This window comes from Falco cherrug, chromosome 1 (genome assembly GCF_023634085.1).
Source record: "Falco cherrug isolate bFalChe1 chromosome 1, bFalChe1.pri, whole genome shotgun sequence".
Taxonomy (NCBI): domain Eukaryota; kingdom Metazoa; phylum Chordata; class Aves; order Falconiformes; family Falconidae; genus Falco; species Falco cherrug.
In genome coordinates, this window is record NC_073697.1 from 107133076 (window position 1) to 107152892 (window position 19817).

The window sequence follows — 19817 nt, forward strand, 5'->3', positions numbered from 1 at the left end:
CCTTCCTTGGGAAAACTTGCAGAGTTTCGTTTCGTACTGACTCGCTCTCACATCTGCTAATGCCCAGCGATAAAGTGTGTGGAAGGAAACGGGGAAGGGGATCAAGCAGGTGGTGGCTGTCCTCAAAAGAAAGCAATAATGGTGGTTGTGGTGGGCGTTTGCAGTAAGCAAAGGTGTTTTGTTGTCAGCTGCTAGATAACTTTTGTGTTGGCAAACTAAAACTTAAACTTAAACTACAGCCAGACAGGTATCGATGCTGCTTTTGACAGAAACCAGAGACGTATGGAAGAAAGAAGACCCAGCTCTGATTGCCTTTGGTCGTACCCGTCTGATTCAGACTAGCGCTACAGACTTGCAGGTCTGCCAGCTATATTTAGAGGTGTGATACGAATGTGATCCTAGATCTGCAAAACAGGTGACAAAATTCCGTTGCTCAAGCGCAAAGCGTATTCTTCCAGAGGTGAGGCTGAGCGAGGCTTGAGGGAATCCATCGGCAGCTGCTGCAGAGCCAGACTATGGTGCGCACCATTAAAAACAAACTTTGAATGCACTTTTTGTATCACTTGTCCCAATTACATGTCCCAGAAAGTCTCTGGGTAAACTTTGGGAATGTTAACAGGCCCTCAGCAAGGGACCTCTGCACAGGAGGCACCGGGTGGGCTTCGTGTGCCTGCAGGCTCTGGAGGTTTGGCTCATTTTCTACAAAATCATGGAAAAAAACCTGGAGTGCTCACGGGGGCACCTGCCTGAGGCCAGCGCCGCCTCAGCGACTGCCAAGGGACACATCAGCCCTGAGGGTCACGTCAGCCGTGACTGGTTTCTCAGCGCTCCCTGGAACAGTCCAGATCTGAAGGGGAAAGAGGGGGGGAAAAACCTAATTTTCGTGCTGACATCAGTGAGGGCGGGGGGGGAATGACACACACACAGCCCGGGCCGTGCGCCGTGCGGTGCCGCCCGATGGCCGCCAGGCGGCGCCATGACCGCCCGCCGCGCCACGCCCCCCCCGCCCCGGCCTGACGTGACGTCGTCGCGGAGCGCCACGTCCGGCGCGGCCGGCGGGGCGGGGAGGGGCGGGGCAGGAGGGGCGCGCCCGCCCAGCGAGCCAATGGGGTGTGGGCGCGCGTGCGCGGCTGGCCGGCGCCGGGCGCGCGTCGCGGGCTGAGGCGGAGGGAGGGGGTAAGATGGCGGCGCCCGTCCTGCTGCGAGTGTCGGTGCCGCGCTGGGAGCGGGTGGCCCGCTCCGCCGTGTGCGCGGCCGGCATCCTGCTGTCCCTCTACGCCTGCCACCTGGAGCGGGAGAAGGGCCGCGACCTCCACTACCAGGCCTTGTGCGACCTCAGCGAGCGGGTCCGCTGCTCCGCCGCCATCACCTCCAGGTGAGGCGGGGATGGGACCCGCTGCCGCCGCCTCAGGCCGCCGCGGGGAGAGGGGGCTGCGGGCGCGGGGAGCGCCGTCTCCGGTACCTCGGGGGCGAAGGCGGGGGCTGCTGGGGGGCCGGGCCGGCCCTGTGAGGGGGGTGGGGGCTGCGGGCCGGGGCCGGGCCGGGGCTGGGGGCCGCAGGCGGGGGGAGCTGCGGGGCTCCCGGTTTAGGCAGCCCCTTCCCGGGGGGGTTGGTGTGGGAACGGCTTTTTGCCGGCATCGCTGCGGGGTGGAGGGTGAGGCACCCGCAATTTCTGTGTTGTAATCGGCGCAATTAGCGAGCGGCAGGCGGCTCGGCGTCAAATACCTGGTGGGGTAAAACGCTGCGGGTGTGATTCGTGGTTGAGGCCAACACAAACATGTGCGGCTGGAGGTGATTGGCTTTGGGTTGCTTTAATCGGAGTATCTGAATTGCATTTTTATTGTAATGTCACCTGGCAGCACGGAAGATTGCTTTCGTGACACAGAGGAAGCGCTTGATTCAAAAGACGTTTGTATGCCTCAGCAGCAAAAGCCCAGTCCAAATCCTGATCTATTTTACAGGCTCCCTGTCAGTAATTACTTTAGGGATTGTTTTCTAAAGGCCAGTGGTTCTTATTTCTGTTAGAGTCGATGTATAAATTTTAATTTGCTGCTGGCTTGACTTCTCACGTAACTGAAAGATGATAATGAAAAGATTTAACGTGCTGAATAGTTGCAAGTGCTACCAGTGTAAGACTGGTACAGGAAATACTTCGGGATGTAATTTGGCCAAGAAACTCCTAAATCCATATTCTCAAGTATTTAAACTAAAGAAATAACATGATTTGTCCAGCAATCTCAAAACTGTTATATATCTATGTATATGGGGGGGGGGGGGGAAGAGGCATAGCAAGTAAGGAGCTGGGAAGGGGGGATGGGTTTGGTTCTTCCACAGATGCGTGTATTAAATGCTTCCTTTTTTTAAATGAGAATTTTGTTATGATGTTAGTGCCTTCAGCTGAATGAGTACTTGTGGTTTTTTTTCATTTTGCCTCTCTGTGTCCTGCATAAAAGCTGTCACAGTTTGTATAAAGGTACCTGCTGTATTATCCTAAGGAGCCAATGGGCGAGAATGTGCCCATACTCTGTCAAAGAGGGAGGTGGTTAAATTGTTTAGGGTAAAACATACAGGGAACTCTTTATTGTTCAAATCACTTCCATTGTGTCAGAAGTGGGATTGTGGTATGTTACAGAGAGATGTGGGAGGTCTCAAAGGAGCCTCTTGTGATTGAGCGAGGGCTTTAACTCTGCCCTTCTGTCTGTCATCAGGTAATCTTTAGTTTGTGAAGGTGCTTGGTCATGTCTCTACTTGAGAAGTGACCTGAAATGAGAAGTTTCAGTCTAAACAGGAAGAAGGCTTCTATAAGCTTGCCAGATAACTTAAACTTGTAAACTAAAGCTATGCATAGGCTACTGAGATTAAACTATGTATCATCAGTAATCTGAATTTTACCACAGCTATAGAGATAAAAAGAGTATCAGAGATTTAAGCACCTAAGTAAGTGCTCCATAGTAGTCTGTTCTTGCATAGAAGTGGCCCATCATTAGCTTTTTATTGTTATTGCAAATGCTGCTATGGAGACAGGGAATTTGAATTAATAGTTTTAATGCATGTTTACTAAATGCTTTGAAGAGGTAAAGTAATTCCAATTATGTATTTGGGTATTTGTAATTATGGAATAATGCTTGGTAATTATAGTGTTCATTGATTATGCTGCAGCTGAAATGTTGAGTATGCCATAGTAAGACCTGTAAATACTTTACTGTAGGAATTCTGTGTAATATGATACAGTTAGGGATAAAGTCAACTAAAGTCTCCCTAGCACTTGCTAGGAGAATCATGCTTAAAGACTGAAGTATTGCAAATGTCAGGATAGCTTGTGATAATTAGAGCAGGTGGTAAAGAGAGTTTGTGGAAAAGGAGTGTGCAAGTTCTGTTCAGTCAGACCATATTTGGAGAAGAATGTGCTTTCAACGCTGTACAGGACACAGACGAAAAAGGAGTATTGCTTTAAAACTAAGACAAGAGGGCAACCTAAACTTTAAGTAAGAATAACATTGAAAGAAATTAGTCTTATTTTCCATGGTGCTACAGCTCCCCATCCATCGGTCATTCTCCCCCTGCTCCCCGCCGCAGCCCCACAATTGAATATTCCTTGTTACCATGTCACCAGTTTCCCTGAAACTTGATTTCTAAAAGGAACCTTTAACTACAATTTAGATTTCACCAGGATAGTAGAGCTTCAAATGTCTTTTTCCAGTGTTTTCACATGTAATACAGATTTAGCTTTCATAAGTTTCTTTTCTCATTGAACTATTACACTGGCAATCACAACTATTTGATTAGCTGATTAGCAGAGGTAACTCTACAGAGTTAAAAAAGTGACAGACTTATTTGTGGCTTTTTCTGGCTTCCTGAGTGTTCATTTGTTTGTGTGCCATTTTATTTAAGCTAGACTTGCCGATGCAGCTTGGAATCTAAGAGGCTTCACATTTTAGGTGTTTACTGTAACAGTGGACTGAACTTTACGAAGCACATCATGGTGTTGGGATTATTTTTAAGTGTATAGAATGACTGGAATAAACTAGTGTTTACCTCCCTGAGCTGAGTTACTTTGGAACGGAGTTCTGGTCTTTGGGCAAGACTTCCCCCCCCCCCCCCCATAAGATTGTTAGTATTTATTGCTATTAAGCCAAATCTGGTATTGGCACAACAGTGAGAAAGAAATGTTGTAAAGATTACCAGCATGCAGAGGGAGGAGCATAGAAAATCTTCTATCAGAGACTGAGTCATCCAGAAGATTATGCTGGAGACATACCTTCCCTAGTATCCCTTATTCAAAATAGTAATGGTCAGCATATTTCAAGCTTTTATTGTGGTGAAAAATTGTGATGTAGTTTAAAAAGAAAAACTACTAAGGACTGTATAGTAAGGGAAAGTATTAGGGAAATACCTAACGTTTTCATTTGGCAGTTGATGTAGATGTTTTAAATGAATTGCTGTCTTACATTTGAGAGTAAGTGGCAAGAATGGTTTTATTTGTAATTAAACTAGCTAATAGCAGTTCCTGAAAAATATTTTTGGTTTCAGAAAGGGAATTAAACTTATAGACAAGTTTCAAGTAACATGCGTAGTGGTATGGCTTGAAATAAAATGTGACATTTAAGTAGTAATGCAGAGACCCAGAGATTTTTGCTTTGTTCTTTTGCATGCCCTGGGAGATTTTCGGGTCTTCTGATGTGTTTCTGCTTTCTGTCTTGATTGATTTAAAGTTCCTGCAGAGCAGGCTAGTGAATGGCTCTTTTTGAAGGAAGTTTTGTAGCCTGGCATGTGTTCATGCTGTGATAGCTTTCATACAGACTTAAGATAGCTGTCAGGATTGGCCAAAGGGCACACATCACTGTATCTTTAGCAATAGTTGCAGCTGCGTAAGTGAAGAGGTTTGGAAATAGTCAATATTGATCTAGGTTAACATCTTTAGCTGAGTTACTGAGGAAGTTCTAGAGTCAAAATAGGATTTTAAGAATCTGTGTTCATCTGCGTATAACTTGATAGGTGACATATTTTAGGGATTCCCTGTTCTGAACTTTATGCTAGTGTGCAAGGTCTTGGATTGTCATCTTGAATTTGAGCCACTCTGAAAGGCCAGTTCTAAAAAGCTCTAATATGCATGTCTGCCTTCTGTCTTCTAGTGGATGCACCAAAATAATTATCTGGTAGTTCTTAAAAGTGTATATCTGTAAAATTTTGCATGTGTTGTGGACAGATCTGTACAGGCATGCAGTTGTCTTACTGGATTTACCAAGCATGGCCTGTGACAGCTGTAGCGTTGCTGTATTGTTCTGCTTACCTTCATAAATCATTTTAAGCAGTGGGTTTAGGTGTGTGTAAATGTGATGTTTGAATCGCTTAGTCTTGTGACATAGTACTTCAGTGCTGTGTTGTGTGAGTATAATTATGCTGGTGTAGAGCTTGTTCCTCTGCAGAGTGGGCGTGTGATTGTGCTATAAGATACTGCAGTTAAAACTTTGACCGGTGCTGGTTTTTTGGTGAAGGGCACCTTGCTAGCACTGTTGTTCTGGTGCATCTTTGCAGAGTGCAGGCTGGAACAGAGATCAAGTTGACAAGAACAACCCCATTATCTAAGGCAGTCGGACATGGAAGAAAATTCCTCTGACCTTCTCCCTAACTTGAGGTTTATATTGCAGGTTCTCATTCAGTTCTGTTGTGGGGCAGCTCCTGTAAACTTGATGTCTGTCAAGTTTGCTCAGTTCCAGGTTAAGAACATTATATAGCAGTTATCTTTCATATTAATGGTAAATTCCTGATGTCCCAGCATTATTTTTTTTTTTTTATTGCTGTACCTGCAAGCAAACATTCAGGTATGTTTGAGGTTGACAGCTGCAACTGTTAGTGACTGATGCAAGGTGAGAAATGGTAAAAGTAGCTTTATGTGAGTAGTGGGGAAAAGTCTTGTCTAGTCCCTTCTTGTGAACCAGTACACAGAAATGAGGCCCGTGTGCTTCTTTGAAATGTTACTAGTTTTTCAAGTCTTTGCTCTTCTTCTCTAGGCAGTAGTAGCTTTAACCTGAGGCAAGTTAGCTGTTTTTGTTAGGCATCTTCGATTCTGTACAGAAGAATGTAGAATTTTGATTACACTGCTGAAGGGCAGTATGTGGAGCTGATGGTAGTCATCCAACAGGAATTATATTTGTGGTTCTTAGCCTGCCAAAAGAGTTTACACGAAAACGTTGCCTCCTGAGACTCTGCTGTTACCTGTCCTGTAGTTTAAAATTGGTTGTTGTTCATTTCTGAAGATTGCAAACTGTTAGATAGCAGGTGTAACGGCGCTTCAGTTATTCCATAGCAAGGATTTATTGGTTTTGGTGTCCGAGGGAAGGTTTGAAGAGCTCTAGTTTGTTGATTGGGCAAGGGGAAATCCAGTGTAGACAGAATCCATCTAGTAGGTCAAGCACTTTTGCTTCGTCAGGATTTGGAGTGCTGCAGGTTCAAGATGATGGTGAGTTGGCGTAGCTGTAGCCAGGCGAGCATGATACAAGTTTTACAGCTAAGGATACTGAGCCAAAAAAGCACGAACAACTCAAGGCCAAGATAGGTTGTGTTATTCTGCTTTTTCAGTCTGGTTTCTAGGGAAAATTCTGCCTTTGTGTTGTGTATTAATAATTTATTTTTTAACTGTTCATTTTTTAATGGGAAAATTTAACCAAGGATACAAGTTAGTAAAGTTTTTCTTAGAAATGGACTCAGTGCCAAAGGAGAGGGGAGAGAGGCTCAAAGTAATACCTCTGCTGAAGGGGAAAAAAAAATCCTTCTGTGTGAGCTAAGGTTATCTGTCCCATGTGGTCTGCCAGCCCGACCAGGCAGCATGTGGGCAGATAGGACTCAGAACTGATAGATCATGGCTTGATTGGGGAGGCAGGGTGCAGAGGCCGGAGGGTGTGAGCTGGGAGGGACCTGGAGGTTATTCCCAGTGCTGGGGAAGGCAGGCATTCCGGGAACACTTGTAGAAAACCAGCTTGATTACTTCTAAAGCAAGTTGTTCCTAAAAGCAGCAGTAGATGATATTTAAGTGATTTTTTTTTTTTTTTTCCTCATCTTTTTCACAGATAATTAATAACTTAATACTTCAGGCTGATGTAATACGGAGGGACTAGGGCACATCTTCTATAAAATACAGCAGTACCCTAGCTACGTGGAGTCTTTATTTTTTTTTCCAGCCTTACAGTGTATACACTAGCACATGTATTTTTAGTTTTCATAAATATATTATTACTGGCTTGACTGGAATTTGCAGTAGGGCTGCGAGATATTTTGCCTGATGCAAAGTAAATTTCACAAAGTGCCTATAGCTCGAATTTGGGCTTCATCTATGATAGCTTAATAAAAGAGATTATGTAGGAGTGCAGTGCTGTTGGCTTGTAGCTTGAATAACCAGTATTTCTGTAAAAGCTGATATAAAATAAATAAACACTCTCTGCTCGAGATTTTGCAGATCTAGACACTGAGATTTTTTTTGGACTGTTTCTGAGGTGGAGCTGGAGGATGCATATATTTACCAATGGGAAAATTTAATCTTCCTTTCTCATGGTTTCTAATTGAAGGCTTTTACTTGATTTATTAAAACAGTGACAGTGGCCTAAATGACCTTGTAACCATGAACTAGGTTTAACCCAAAATCCTCTAGTGAAGCTATAAAGAAGCTGCAACAAAAGTTCCTTAACATTGCTAAGTATTAACATGCTCCAGATCTTTTTGACCTTTATATGAGCTTTTCAGTGAAGGCGATGTGTGAGCATAGGCCAGGTTTCGTCCCCTCCTGAGAAGTTCCATTCTGTACTGTAACTTATCTCAGAAGTCAGATGATATTTAAGGAAATGTGCTTATCACTTGTCAAGTGTAGGCTTTTTTTTTTTTTTTTAGAAAATGGTATTTATTGTTTCCTCATGGTTACAAAGTGGCAAATGGTGCTTGCTGTTGATAACAAAATAATGCATATGGGATGAAAAGTAACCCTGAAATGAGGGGCTTTAATCTGTACTACTCAGAAAACAAAACTTGAGTTCTTTTCTTGCAGTTCTCTGAAAATAGAAACTCTTACGCTGCTCACCCTTTTCATTGCAGCAAACCTAAAAATTGAGAGAGAAATGTGTTGGAAAACCTGCTGCTGCACAAATGCAGTGTGTTCTCTGATTTTGAATCATTCATGCCATTTAATAATCTGGTCTCCTGAAGGATTTGATAGCATTTTCAACTAGACATTTAGGAGTCCTGAATGTGAACTGGAAAGTGTAGAATCACAGAAGGGTTTGGGTTGGAAGGGACATTAAAGATCACCTAGTCCTAACCCCCTGCCACGGGCAGGGACCCCTTCCACCAGCCCAGGTTGCTCAAAGCCCCGTCCAGCCTGGCCTTGGGCACTGTCAGGGATGGAGCATCTGCAACTTCTCTGGGCAGTCTGTGCCAGTGCTTCACCACCCTCACAGTAAAGAATTTGTTCCTAATACATAATTAAATCTGCTCTCTTTCAGTTTAAAGCCATTTCCCCTTGTCCTGTTGCTAAAGGCCCTTGTAAAAAGCCCCTCCCCAGCTCTCTTGTAGCCCCCCTTTAGGTACTGGAAGGATGTGTGTGCTTAGTTGAAGGCATCTGCTACTTGCTGATGTCAGGGGCGTGCTAAAGCTAGCTGGGCTTGAGCTGATTTGGTATGGTTGTTTTCATGTTAAAATGAACATACAGTAGGTAGTTCTTCTCTTGACATGAGAACTAAGGATTGCCAAGTGAAATTGAGGTGATGCAGTTCTGGCATTCGGCACTGGAGCATGTTGTGGGGGTACGAAGTACATGTTCAGAAAACATCGAGGTACATTGAGGAAGGCTTCAAGGTAGGCTACGGAGCATGGTGGTCCAGGTGAAATCCCAGTTCAGAAGTTTTCTCAAGCTGATTCTTAACTTAATGATGATTGAGGTCAAGGAGACCATCTTGGGGAATGATCTCTTTGTAAAAACCCTTAAAAACATCTCCTGCAGGAACTGTTGGAATTGGGATGCTTGGCTAGAAAAAGGAGTGTAGCATTTCTTACAGAGAGTAGATGAGATAATAATCTGACTCCTTGGCTAAATACATACTTCTTGTTTGTTTGACTTGCTGTGTTTGGCAGGCTTAGAATGCTGTTGCTTTTTGAGCTAGTACTGATAACTCTTACAGCTTTTAACTTGTTAAACATGGAGGTTGTTTACTTGTCCTTTAAAATGACTGAGATACTAGTGTACTGCATGAGGTTGTCTTGGTTGCCTTTCTGCCAGCAGTATTGTCTCTGCTAAATGCGTTCATAATTGTGCAAAAGAGCTAATGATTTAACAGTATAAATTTTATTGGAGGCGTGTCTCTTGTGGATCAAAATGACCTCAGTTCTTGTCTTCCTGTTAAGAAGTGTCAAGTGCATGCAAATACTGGTTTAAACTTCTAAAAATGCAATACTTCTGAGCTTTGTTAAATATCACAAACCAAAAGGGACGCTTTAGAGGGTGGATGATAATTTTCAGTACCTCCTTTTGATAAAAGGGAATGTACGTTGGGCTAAAAGTCACTGTAGTATTCAATTTTAGATGTTAAGGAACTACGTGAACAATTCTAAACACTTTGTCTTGGATTGCTCGATTCACTATTCTGAAAACTTTTTCAAAGAACACGCAAAGTTGTACCTGCAAATGACAAGTAGAGAGGGGAATTTGAGTTACTTGAAACATACAGGAAGATGCCTTAAAGATTTATTTTAAAACTTCCTTGAGGTTAGTTCAGATTGCCTTTTTTTTTTTTTTTTTTTTTTGCCTTTTCAATAGGAGTGAAACTCGGGTGTGGCAAAAGTAGGCTTGCACATGTGTTTGTCAGAGTGCTCTGAATCATGCAGGGTGACTCCAGCATGACTCACAACAGAACACTTGACTGCTTCGGGGATGGGGAGCCACCAGTCGGTCCTAGGAAAAAAGTTGGTAATGTTGGACTGTGCTTTTATCCTGCTGTGCAAGCAACTTTTTGATTAGTGCAGTTCATTTTACTTAGTGTTCTGTATCCGAAGAGTTGGTTCAAGTTAACAACAGTTGTTGTAAATTATAAGAAAAGCAAGTTCCTGAAGAACTTTCGAGTACTTCATAGTCCTTTTTACTGATGTTTTATTTCTTAAGAGTTTATCCTATTATTAGGACGGCAGTCTTTCTTCTTGCTATTTGTTTGCCGTGTTTTTAAAGTTACTGTAACTCAGGTGTGATTTCCATGGTTTTGGTCTGAGAAGGAAGATTATCATCCTCAAGTCTTTTCCCTTCCTCCAATTTCTTGCAAAAGTACTTGGCTCATTGTGCTTTTTAGTGGGTTTTGGGACCTCCTTGATAGAATTAGGAGATAATTTAGCCTCTTCAGTAGAGAAATTAGATGGAAATAGAAATATACAAAGTCTAAATATTTTGCTTTTCAGTTTGATGCAGAAAACTTCCTCACACTTCAAACCCTATAAGGCTGGAAAAAGTGCTTCCTCTTAAACCGCAGGCTTCTTAGCTGTCCTGGGGTGTGTGGAATAAGGTGTGAGATCGGAGCTGTGTTCATTGGACTGAAATTTAATACTTGACGTCCTTAAAGCTGCTACAAGGCCAACAAGATACTTAATGAACTGTTGCATGTGGAAAAAGCTTTCACCGTGCTCTGACCTTCTTGCAGCTATGAACAGATCGCTTGGGGATACTGACTGCCGGGAAGGGCTTGAACTCATTATCTTTCCATTAACGACATTTTATTCACTTTTAGAATAACTGTAGGGTCAGATTCTGATTCTGTCTGTAGTATAAAGTTTCTGATGTTGTAAGCTTGAGTTCACTGTCAAACTTGATGGGATCACATGAGCATCCAGCTAGGGCAGGGAGCAGGTAGGAATTCAGCATCCTGCAGGTACTTTGGGCTGAGCTGATGTTGACCCACAGTACTGGGCACGCTTTGAGTTGCACTGTTTAGTGCCTTAGTAAGGGAAGCTTGAGCACGTTCAAATAGTTTAAAGTTGCCATATGAAGAACTCTCACTTGGAGACTAGAACAAGAAATTGCACCTGTGGATAGTAGGCTGAAGCATCTGTAAGTGTGGTAATAGAAGGAAATAAAAATGGACTATTAAACATAAAATGGTGATACCTTTAATATATTTGTCTGGCTCTTCAACGCTGCATTGGCTGGACAATGTGAGACTATTGTTCCATGTGCCATGCCCATCTTATCAAAGTAAGGCTAAAAAATAAACAGTTCTAGCTTAAAATCCAGATAACATTCAGTGTGTGGGAGGAAAGTCTCATCATAGCTGAAATTCTTTGGAACGTGGAGTATTTCTTTATAATGGTTGCTTATGTGTTGTTGTAAGGTGTTTAGTCTTTTTTTTTTTTTTTAATCCCTCCCTCTTGGAAGCGTGGCTCCCTTGGCTGTGAAGTGCTGCACTCACATCTCTGCAGCTGCTTTTCCAGATTGTTGGTAGCCATCCTTGATGCTACTTTGCCTGCGAACTGTATGCCAAGTGGGACTGTTTGCCTTCATATATACTGCAGGGAGGATGTCTCACCAGCCTTGTCCCCCACAGTTTGCACAGCCCCATTGCGCTGGGATGGCGGCAGGGAGCAAGGCAGTATAGCACTGCTCCTCCCAGCAATTAACTTGTGTCTTTCTGACCCTTCACAGCTCTGGGGTGCAAGGCGTTGTCCCCATGGTAAAGCTGGTCTTCTCTACTGGCTTGAAACTTTGTATTTGCACCCTCGTTTCACTTCAGTCATATATGAAATGTGAGAGCAAACTAGTTGACAGTATGTTTGTGTGTTTTATTGTTTATGCAGTAAACACGCTTTTTAGGAACTGGTGCCCAATTCTCTGCTCAGTTTCTTGGAGAGAAGAGCGCAAGACTTAGGCGTAATAGTTAATTGCTGACAATTACGAAGCTTGAATTAAAATGATTAATATGTTTTGAAAATACTGCACAAATGGCTGTGAGATTATGAAGTATTTTGGAGATGGTATTAAATTGTACTTACCATGGTACCTTTCTTGTGGGAGGAAACTGCTTGTAACGTGGTGGTAGCCTTTCCCTGGTCTCAAGATGTATGGTGAAGTCTATCAGCAACGTTCCCGAAGTGTACAGAGGGAAAATCTGTCCTGTGTCTTGGTTTAGTAGAACCATTGCCTCTGGTACAACGAGCTATTTGGAAACTGCGCTTCTCTTGGCATAAATGTAGCATGCTAGCATCTTCTGCTGCAACGGTAGTGAGGAATTGCACTTTTTTTTACGTAGATCTGTGACAGTTAACCTGATAATGTGAATGTAGCCTTACATTTATGTAGTACTTGACTTAATGCTTCAAAGACGTGCTAGGAAAATATCCTAACGCTCTCTTGTAAGTGAATTAAGCTGCCTCTTGAAGTAGTGTTAACGTCTCATATTTTCAAATGACACTAATAAATGTGGTCCTCACTTTGCTTTTACAGATAATGGTATGGTCTGCCTTAGGGCATCAAATGAATGGTTTCTAGCACAAACACATCTGCTAATTTAATCTTTTATCCCCCTTATTTTGCAGCAGCAGTTTTGTAAGGCTTGTGCTGCTTTCTAGCATCACTAAAAAGTCGGAAGTTCTTTTGTGGTGAAGGTGCTAGTTCCAAATGTCACGCTGTGCAAGGGCTCGAACAAACGCAGTCTGTGAATCTTGTTATGGTACCATCCCTAGCTTGCCTGTTTGACAGATCTGGGTTCCTCCTAAGGCGTTAGACGGGTCAGGAGCAGGCAGAGTGCAAACATACGTTGTCATTTGCTTGCTCTGATGCCAGTGAGGTAAGTGCTGGCAGAGGGTAACAACTAGTTACTAAGTTGCACCATTTTCCCCCTGCTGTATAGTGAGCATGTGTCCATGCGGTGGAGAGAACTGCTCAAGCTATCATTGGAGGGAGAAGTGTTTATTTGACAAAAGAGCTTTAAACTACAACCACAGGAAGCAGACATGGCACTTGGTGAAGCTGCAGCGGTGTGAACTTGGTACTTTCTGGTGTGTTGAATCACTTGAATCGGTAATGTGTGGGATAAAGTTGTACCTATGCACCCCCTGTTGTAAACTGCTTGGTTTTCCAAGATAACCTTGAACTTCAGATAGGACTGCAGTGGCCGTGTCAGAATATATGTGTGTATCTTTTCCCCCCTCAACAGTGATGAATGGAAAATACTGATGTACAGCAAGAGGTGCCCAAATACAAGTTAATTAGTTTCACTGTTTTACAGATGGGGTCGAGGATTCGGTCTGTTGGGTTCCATCTTTGGGAAGGACAGTGCAATAAATCAGTCAAACAGTGTTTTTGGACTTGTGTTTTATATACTACAAATGCTACTTGGTAAGTATAAATTCAGTTTAGAGCCTAAAGTATGTAAGAAGTCTGTGGTGATGAAAGTGGAGTGCATTATATACTGTGCAATCTGTAAGAGACCAAATGCATGTGATTTTAATATTTTTTTTTTTTTTAAGAACCAGTCTAGTGATACATCTGTCCAAAGGGCTTAAACCCCCAACTGATAACGAGCAATTGCATTTTCTCCTGCTGTGCTATTAATATAAGCATCAATACAGTTGCTGCATTTGTATTTTCACTTAAATATATTTAGCATTGGATTGTGTGATAGAAAAGATAGGAAATAAAAATGGAATTTATGAGTTTGGCAGGAGTAATAGAGATAGCAGGCAAAAAAGTACATGAAGTTTAATGTATATGTATATCTTTGTAACTATATGGTCTGCCATAAAGCTGTTAATACTGACAGACATAACCTGACCAACCTGTAACTTTCCCATAACTCAGGAATACAGAAGATGGTTAATACTACACACACTCTTATCAAAGGACTGTCGTACAGAACCTAGAAGCTCCCCTTCAAATAGCGATTTGTCAGCCATCTTGAACTCATGGTATTTTAAACAGACTTTTATGTAATACAAACTTGCTGAGTAGCCTTCAGTTTGAATTAGAGTGCTTAGGCTTTTTGCTTTGTGTGCAAGGGGGGAATGAGAGCAGCGGTAGTAACTTTCTCTCTCTTGTTGCAGGTATGACAGCAAGTGCAGTAGCAGCTCTAATCCTCATGACATCCTCCATAGTGTCTGTAGTAGGGTCATTGTACTTGGCATACATTCTGTACTTCGTGCTGAAGGAATTTTGCATTGTCTGCGTCATCACATATTTGCTGAACTTCATTCTCTTTATCATCAACTACAAACGTCTAGTTTATTTGAACGAGGCCTGGAAACGGCAACTTCAACCCAAACAGGAATAACGCCTGTTTGAACTTTTGACTGACAGTCTGAAGACCCAACTTCCATTAAATTTATTTTGCAGTAATTTTTTATTCTCCATATCAGACACTTTCCCCAAGAATCATAACTGAATTTTTAATTATAAATTTGAAGGGGCCCCAGATAATTTTTTTTTTCTGGTGTGTGTGCTAATCTTCAATTTAAATGTGGTTATGAAAGAAAGCTCTAATACAATGAAAGACAAGCTTTAACTTTACTTTGGAGGAGTTTTAGCCACAGCAAAACCTAGACACTCTCCCTCTTCCCCCTCTACTTGTGAAGTGGGTAACACTTGCTATAAAATACCCTGTATATAAATTCAGGTATAACAAGATGTGATCATAACATTAAATATTCTAGACTAGCATTACTATATTTAATGTTGCCATGTTTACAGTATGTGTATTACTTTTTTTTTTTTTTTTTTTTTTTTTTTAGCTGATGGACTTAGATTTGACTAGGAGTTATACTGTAAATAAAATCAGAAATATTGGTTTCATCCCTGGAGAACTCACTGTACAATCAGTTTTCTTAGCATAGGAGCTGTTAGAGTGTTCAGCTAATAGTCATCTGACGTGATGGAAGAAGTGACCTCTATAGAGAACGCCAAGTTGCTGCACTCACTGTTAGTGCTTTCACAAGAATGATGGTTGGGGTTTGTTCCATTTTTCTTTTTTTTTTTTCTTTTTTTTTTTTCCTTTTTTTTCCTTGTCTCCAGTAATGAAAATGGAATTAAAGCCGAAACCTGATGTTCATTAAACCACAACTTCATTGATTTCTGTACAGAATGAAAACAGCTTAATGTGGTTAATAGAAAGCTGCCACTGGGATACTATATGCAGACTGGGGGACTGGTGTATCAAAAAGTGTTCTTTGAAAGACTTAACTTCCATGCAGAGCTGTTTTGTTTTTAAACTGTGGTCAGCCAGCCAGTGTTACTAATGTTTGATGTTGTATGAATGCTGCAGTATAGAATTGCAATTTGCAGTTGAAACCGCCAACTGAGTGGGATAACCAAGCAGTGTGCTGAAGAAGCAGTGACTTAATTGATCTTCATCAGGATCTTTGGTTTGCGCTATATTGGGAAGTGAACTTTAGACCTGACACACGTAAGATCTTTTGGAAGGGCAATCTGTTTAGTGGGATAAGTAAGCAAATGTGCTTCTGAAAATGAAATGTGATACCATGCTATCATAGCTCTTTCTAATAACTAATTGGGAAAAAAAAACTTAAACTGCAGATTTAAACAAAGGAACAAAATTGTAAATGTTGTTTCTGCACTCAGTATTCTAAGGCTGAATGTTAAAAGTGCCTTCTGTCTTAAAATCTTAAACCAAATACTTTGTTTTGAACTTGGCAGGCAGAAGTGTCCTTGCTTTAAGAATGAACAAAGAAACAAAATTCCCCGCAAACTTGCTGGGGATAGGAGAGTATTAAGAGATCTGTTTTAGTTTTTAGACTGAGAAGTGGTAGCAGTATTGTTTCACTTATCTTAAAACAGTGTGACAGAAGGTTGATGATGTGATTTGGAAAAGTAAAATACTTCTGTTTCAGACTCTGTGACACCAAAATGTATAGGTTCAGCTATTTTCTGTAATTGGTGCTGTGCTGCTTTTTGCCCTTGTCAGCTTCTAAATATGAAGAATTCCAACTGCATACCCATTTATTTAAAGAGTTAAACTAATTTTGGGTTTTTTTCCTTAAACATGAATGTCAGAGAGACACTTACGTTGTATGGCTATGTGGATTATTATAAACACTAGGTTGCTGAGGATGAACTTGACTGTGAAACATGCAGTGTTTTGTAGAGACAATAGAAATTTTAGATTGACTTCACAAAATAGTATTTAAATTACTACTGAAGTAATTTTCTGGTTTGTATCAAGGATGTAGGTGGAAACGGCTTTTATGTATAGAGTTCTGTGGTATGAGTAACATCTGTTGCATGTAACACTAAATTACTTGTCCCTCTTGTCTAATGGTTTTAGACAACAATTCATTAAATGCGTTTTGTATTGACCAGAGTATAGTTAAAGCTTGTCTTGATGTTTAGTTCTGTCTCTCAAATGCCTTGAACTTTGATATGAGGGGAGTGAATGATGTTAAACTGGTCCCTCAAGGCTTTACTTTGTTCTTTTACAAGCCTTGAGGCAATATCACTGTTTAATGTCTTGTATAGATTTATTTTGATGCATTCCTGTGATCTACACTAAGGCATCTTTTTCATCCAAGGAAGAGATGAAAACGTGCTGCCTGAAATAGTTATAGTCTCAGTGCTAATATCTCAGAACAAGCAGCAACGGAGACAAGTATAATCGATGATTACTTGGTCCAATTTCTGGGTGTAGCGTACACCACAGAAAAGGAAGAAAAGCCCCATCAGCTGAAAGTATAGGTGTTGACTAACTTCACTGTGTCTTGTGCTTGTCTGTGTGGGCATAGTCTGTTAATTCAGTTTGTTTAGTAAAGTTGTTTAGGGCCAGATTTTCAGCAGTCGTGTCTGCAGTCCTTGTTTGTGTGCACATAGGGATCAAATGGATATTGAGTTTGGTCTCTGGAAGAATTTGCAGCTACACTTTGTGCACGAACTTGCAAACCTGATCCTTAATTGTGAACTCTCTTGTCTCGTGTGCTTTTCTTGCAGTTACTTTTTACTGGAAGTGATTTGCTAGAAACGGCCCTAAGTCTTCTATTTTCTCTCTTGTGCTTCAGAAATGCAGTTGGCCTGAATAAAGGGCAAAATAATCTTAGCAGTAGAAATTTGGACTTTTTTGCTTCCAGTTCTTTGACTCTTTCCTTGTTGCTCCCAATGATAGAAGCAGTGTATTTCTTCCAGTGAAATGGCTCAGGTTACAGTTAGTAATGTGATGGAAATCAGGCAAGTGCTTCACGCAGTGGCCCCCCTGCCTGTCCCCAGCCAAAGCACGTGTGGTGGCAAATACGTGGTTGATATTAATTTGACCCTTACAAATCCCAAGGCGCATTCTGAGAAATCTTGAGGATACAGGAATATGGGTAAAAGCTAGTAAATAATATCTGGTCTGGCAGTGGGACAGGGGGGCGTTACACAGATTGTGGTTTCAACACTCAAGAGAACGGAGTGGGGAAAAAATTGTCAGATACAAACAAGTGGTTCTGAATTTGGGCTTTTCCTCCCCTTCCCCTGCTTCCTCAGCTCTCAGAAGTTCGTAGGGAGGGGCAGATTGGAAAGGCAAAAGAACCTTATCCCAAAACCTGCTTAGGAATTAAACATTCCTGAAATCCTCTTACTGTAAGGTACTTGCTACTCTTAAGGCCAACAAAGCATTCGAGTCTTGTTTCGGAAATGAATGTTCTTGGAAGTTTCTTACTGTAAAGTGTTTGCAATGCTAAGGCCAACGAAACATTCCCTACCACCTCTGATACCTAGAGTGACAGCGAATCTCTTGTGAGGAGGTTTCTGCACACTGTGTAAGCGTTTGTCTTCTGCTGTACAGTCTCTCAGTTGTTCACAGGTGGGCGAGGCGCTTTCAGGCAGCACTCGATGCTCCGAAGTTACGTGAAGTCAAAGAGAGATCTAATTGCTTTGGTTCTGCCAATGTCGTTCAAATATGATCTAGACAAAACCGGTCCAGAAAAGATTAAGTATTCTGTTACCATAAAACTGTATTAAGCATGGCCTAAATATTAGGTGTTTGTTCTGTATAGTATGTTCCATCAACTATTTATTACTAGTGCTTTAAACTCCAAATTAAACATCCATGTAAATGGAGTCATCAGGCAGATGTTCCTTTTATCAGTATAGGTTGAGAGATTCTCTATTGGAGGTTTAGGATACAATTTTGCTAACAGGTAAAACCAGTGTAAATATGTACGAATTCTATTTGTTGCACATAACTTTTTGGTATAAAAAATAAATGTAGAAATTACCTGTGGACGTCTTGCTGCAATCATTCTTATGCTGCATTCATGCAGTCCAAACGTAAGAGCTTGAATTAACCCAATCAGAGGCCTTTTTGGACTCAGTCTGAGCCTTAGAAACTGTTTTTAAAGTCAGTACTGTAATTCTGTTTCTAGAGATGTACTAAGTTGTGATTATTTTTTTTTCAAGGACATTGTGCGTTAGCAGTAGAACGGTTAAAGCACTCGGGTCCCCAGAGATACCAGTGTATAGAATTTCTGCAGCTTCATCATGTCTTGCTGAACGTTATGTGCACATGGGTGTGTAAAGGTGGAGCAGCATTGATTTGAGGCTTTAACTGTTTACAGTTCTTTAAGAAACATGCAAAAAATCCTGTTAAGTATGTTATTTGTATCACTTCCTGCTTTCCTTGGTTCTATAGGTCTGCTTTAACTCCACTCTGACAAGATCACAAAGTATCTGGAGACTGCTGTATGTTTTCCTGGATTTGGGGAGGAGGGAGGGAGGGGGCTGTTGGGGAAGGGTTGGACAGGCGGCTGGGGTTTACCGTGGCACTGAGCTTTGAGAACAAGCAGGAACTAAGCCTCTGCGATGTCTGCTTGCCACACGTGTGGATATTAAACTTTGCATCTGTTGGACTGAATGAAAGTAATGGCTTTCTCTTCTGCAGCCTCAAGCCCTGTCCGTTACTGTAGGCATCTGAGCCCTGGTTTGTAATGAGTTAACGATGTCAGATCTGTAGCTGTATTTTGATGTGGCAGCCGTTGGCGTGCCATGTCTGTTGAAATGGGAAGAAAATGATTTTTTTAAAAAAAAAATTTACATTTAGAGATTGAGAAGTTGAAATTACTTTCAAACACTTGTAGTGGGCTTAAATATGGTACTGGCTTTTATACCATGGTACGCGTGAGCAAGTGTCTTTTTACTGTGGATAGATTTTTATATTCTGGGTTTTTAGTTACGTAGACCTAACATGGTACACAGAATATTGATAGTATGTTTCTTCTTTTCCCTTAAAGACTCAAGAAAATTGTTTTGAAGTTTGCGGTAAACATGTATGTCCTTATGCTGCATGTGGCAGTGTGGAAGGTGGTGTTGGTTTCTAATGTACCACACCTAAAGGAAGGAGGATTTGGCCACCACACAATGTAAGAGCAAATCTTTACTGCGAGGTGTTTTGGTCACTTTCTTGAGACACTAGCAGAAGAGCCAGTTGTGGGAAAAATAGTCACAGCAACAGTTTCACAGAGTATCTGTGAATTGGAATAATAAAAATACCTTATTGCACCAACTTCCAAAAGTCAGTAGGCAGCCTCTGACGTTGTCATTCTGCTACGAGTGATGCTGCTTTTGGGACAGCCCTGGGATGCTGCAATACGATGTTTGCAGACTTAGTGTTGAGCTCTTCTATGAGTGTTGGCATAATCTATTACAGTCTAAAGCCTGGCCTTTAGAGTCTTCTTAAGACTGGTGTGCAGCCTGAAAGGGATGCTACTCACTACATTACTGTCTAAATTAGTGTGTACACATCACCCTATCCCAGAATGCTTCAGGCCAGTATCAAGAGGGTTTAGAACAAACTTCCCCTCTAGAATACTATTCCTGTAGC

General features: G+C 41.7%; 1 protein-coding gene across 1 annotated transcript; it reads left to right on the plus strand.

The window, feature by feature from the left end:
- The first annotated feature begins 1148 nt into the window (after positions 1–1148).
- Positions 1149–18223, plus strand: VKORC1L1 (vitamin K epoxide reductase complex subunit 1 like 1). Its single transcript, XM_055716440.1, has 3 exons — positions 1149–1375; positions 13248–13357; positions 14062–18223. The coding sequence occupies exons 1-3, from the start codon at positions 1182–1184 to the stop codon at positions 14286–14288; spliced, it is 531 nt and encodes a 176-aa protein (XP_055572415.1). The 5' UTR covers positions 1149–1181; the 3' UTR covers positions 14289–18223.
- The last annotated feature ends 1594 nt before the right edge of the window (positions 18224–19817 follow it).

Excerpts from the sequence above, each read along its gene's own strand:
- VKORC1L1 (XM_055716440.1), top strand. The coding sequence starts at position 1,182 with ATGGCGGCGCCCGTCCTGCTGCGAGTGTCGGTGCCGCGCTGGGAGCGG. Across the intron at positions 1,376-13,247 it reads TCCGCCGCCATCACCTCCAG|ATGGGGTCGAGGATTCGGTC; the intron begins GTGAGGCGGGGA and ends ACTGTTTTACAG. Across the intron at positions 13,358-14,061 it reads TATACTACAAATGCTACTTG|GTATGACAGCAAGTGCAGTA; the intron begins GTAAGTATAAAT and ends CTCTTGTTGCAG.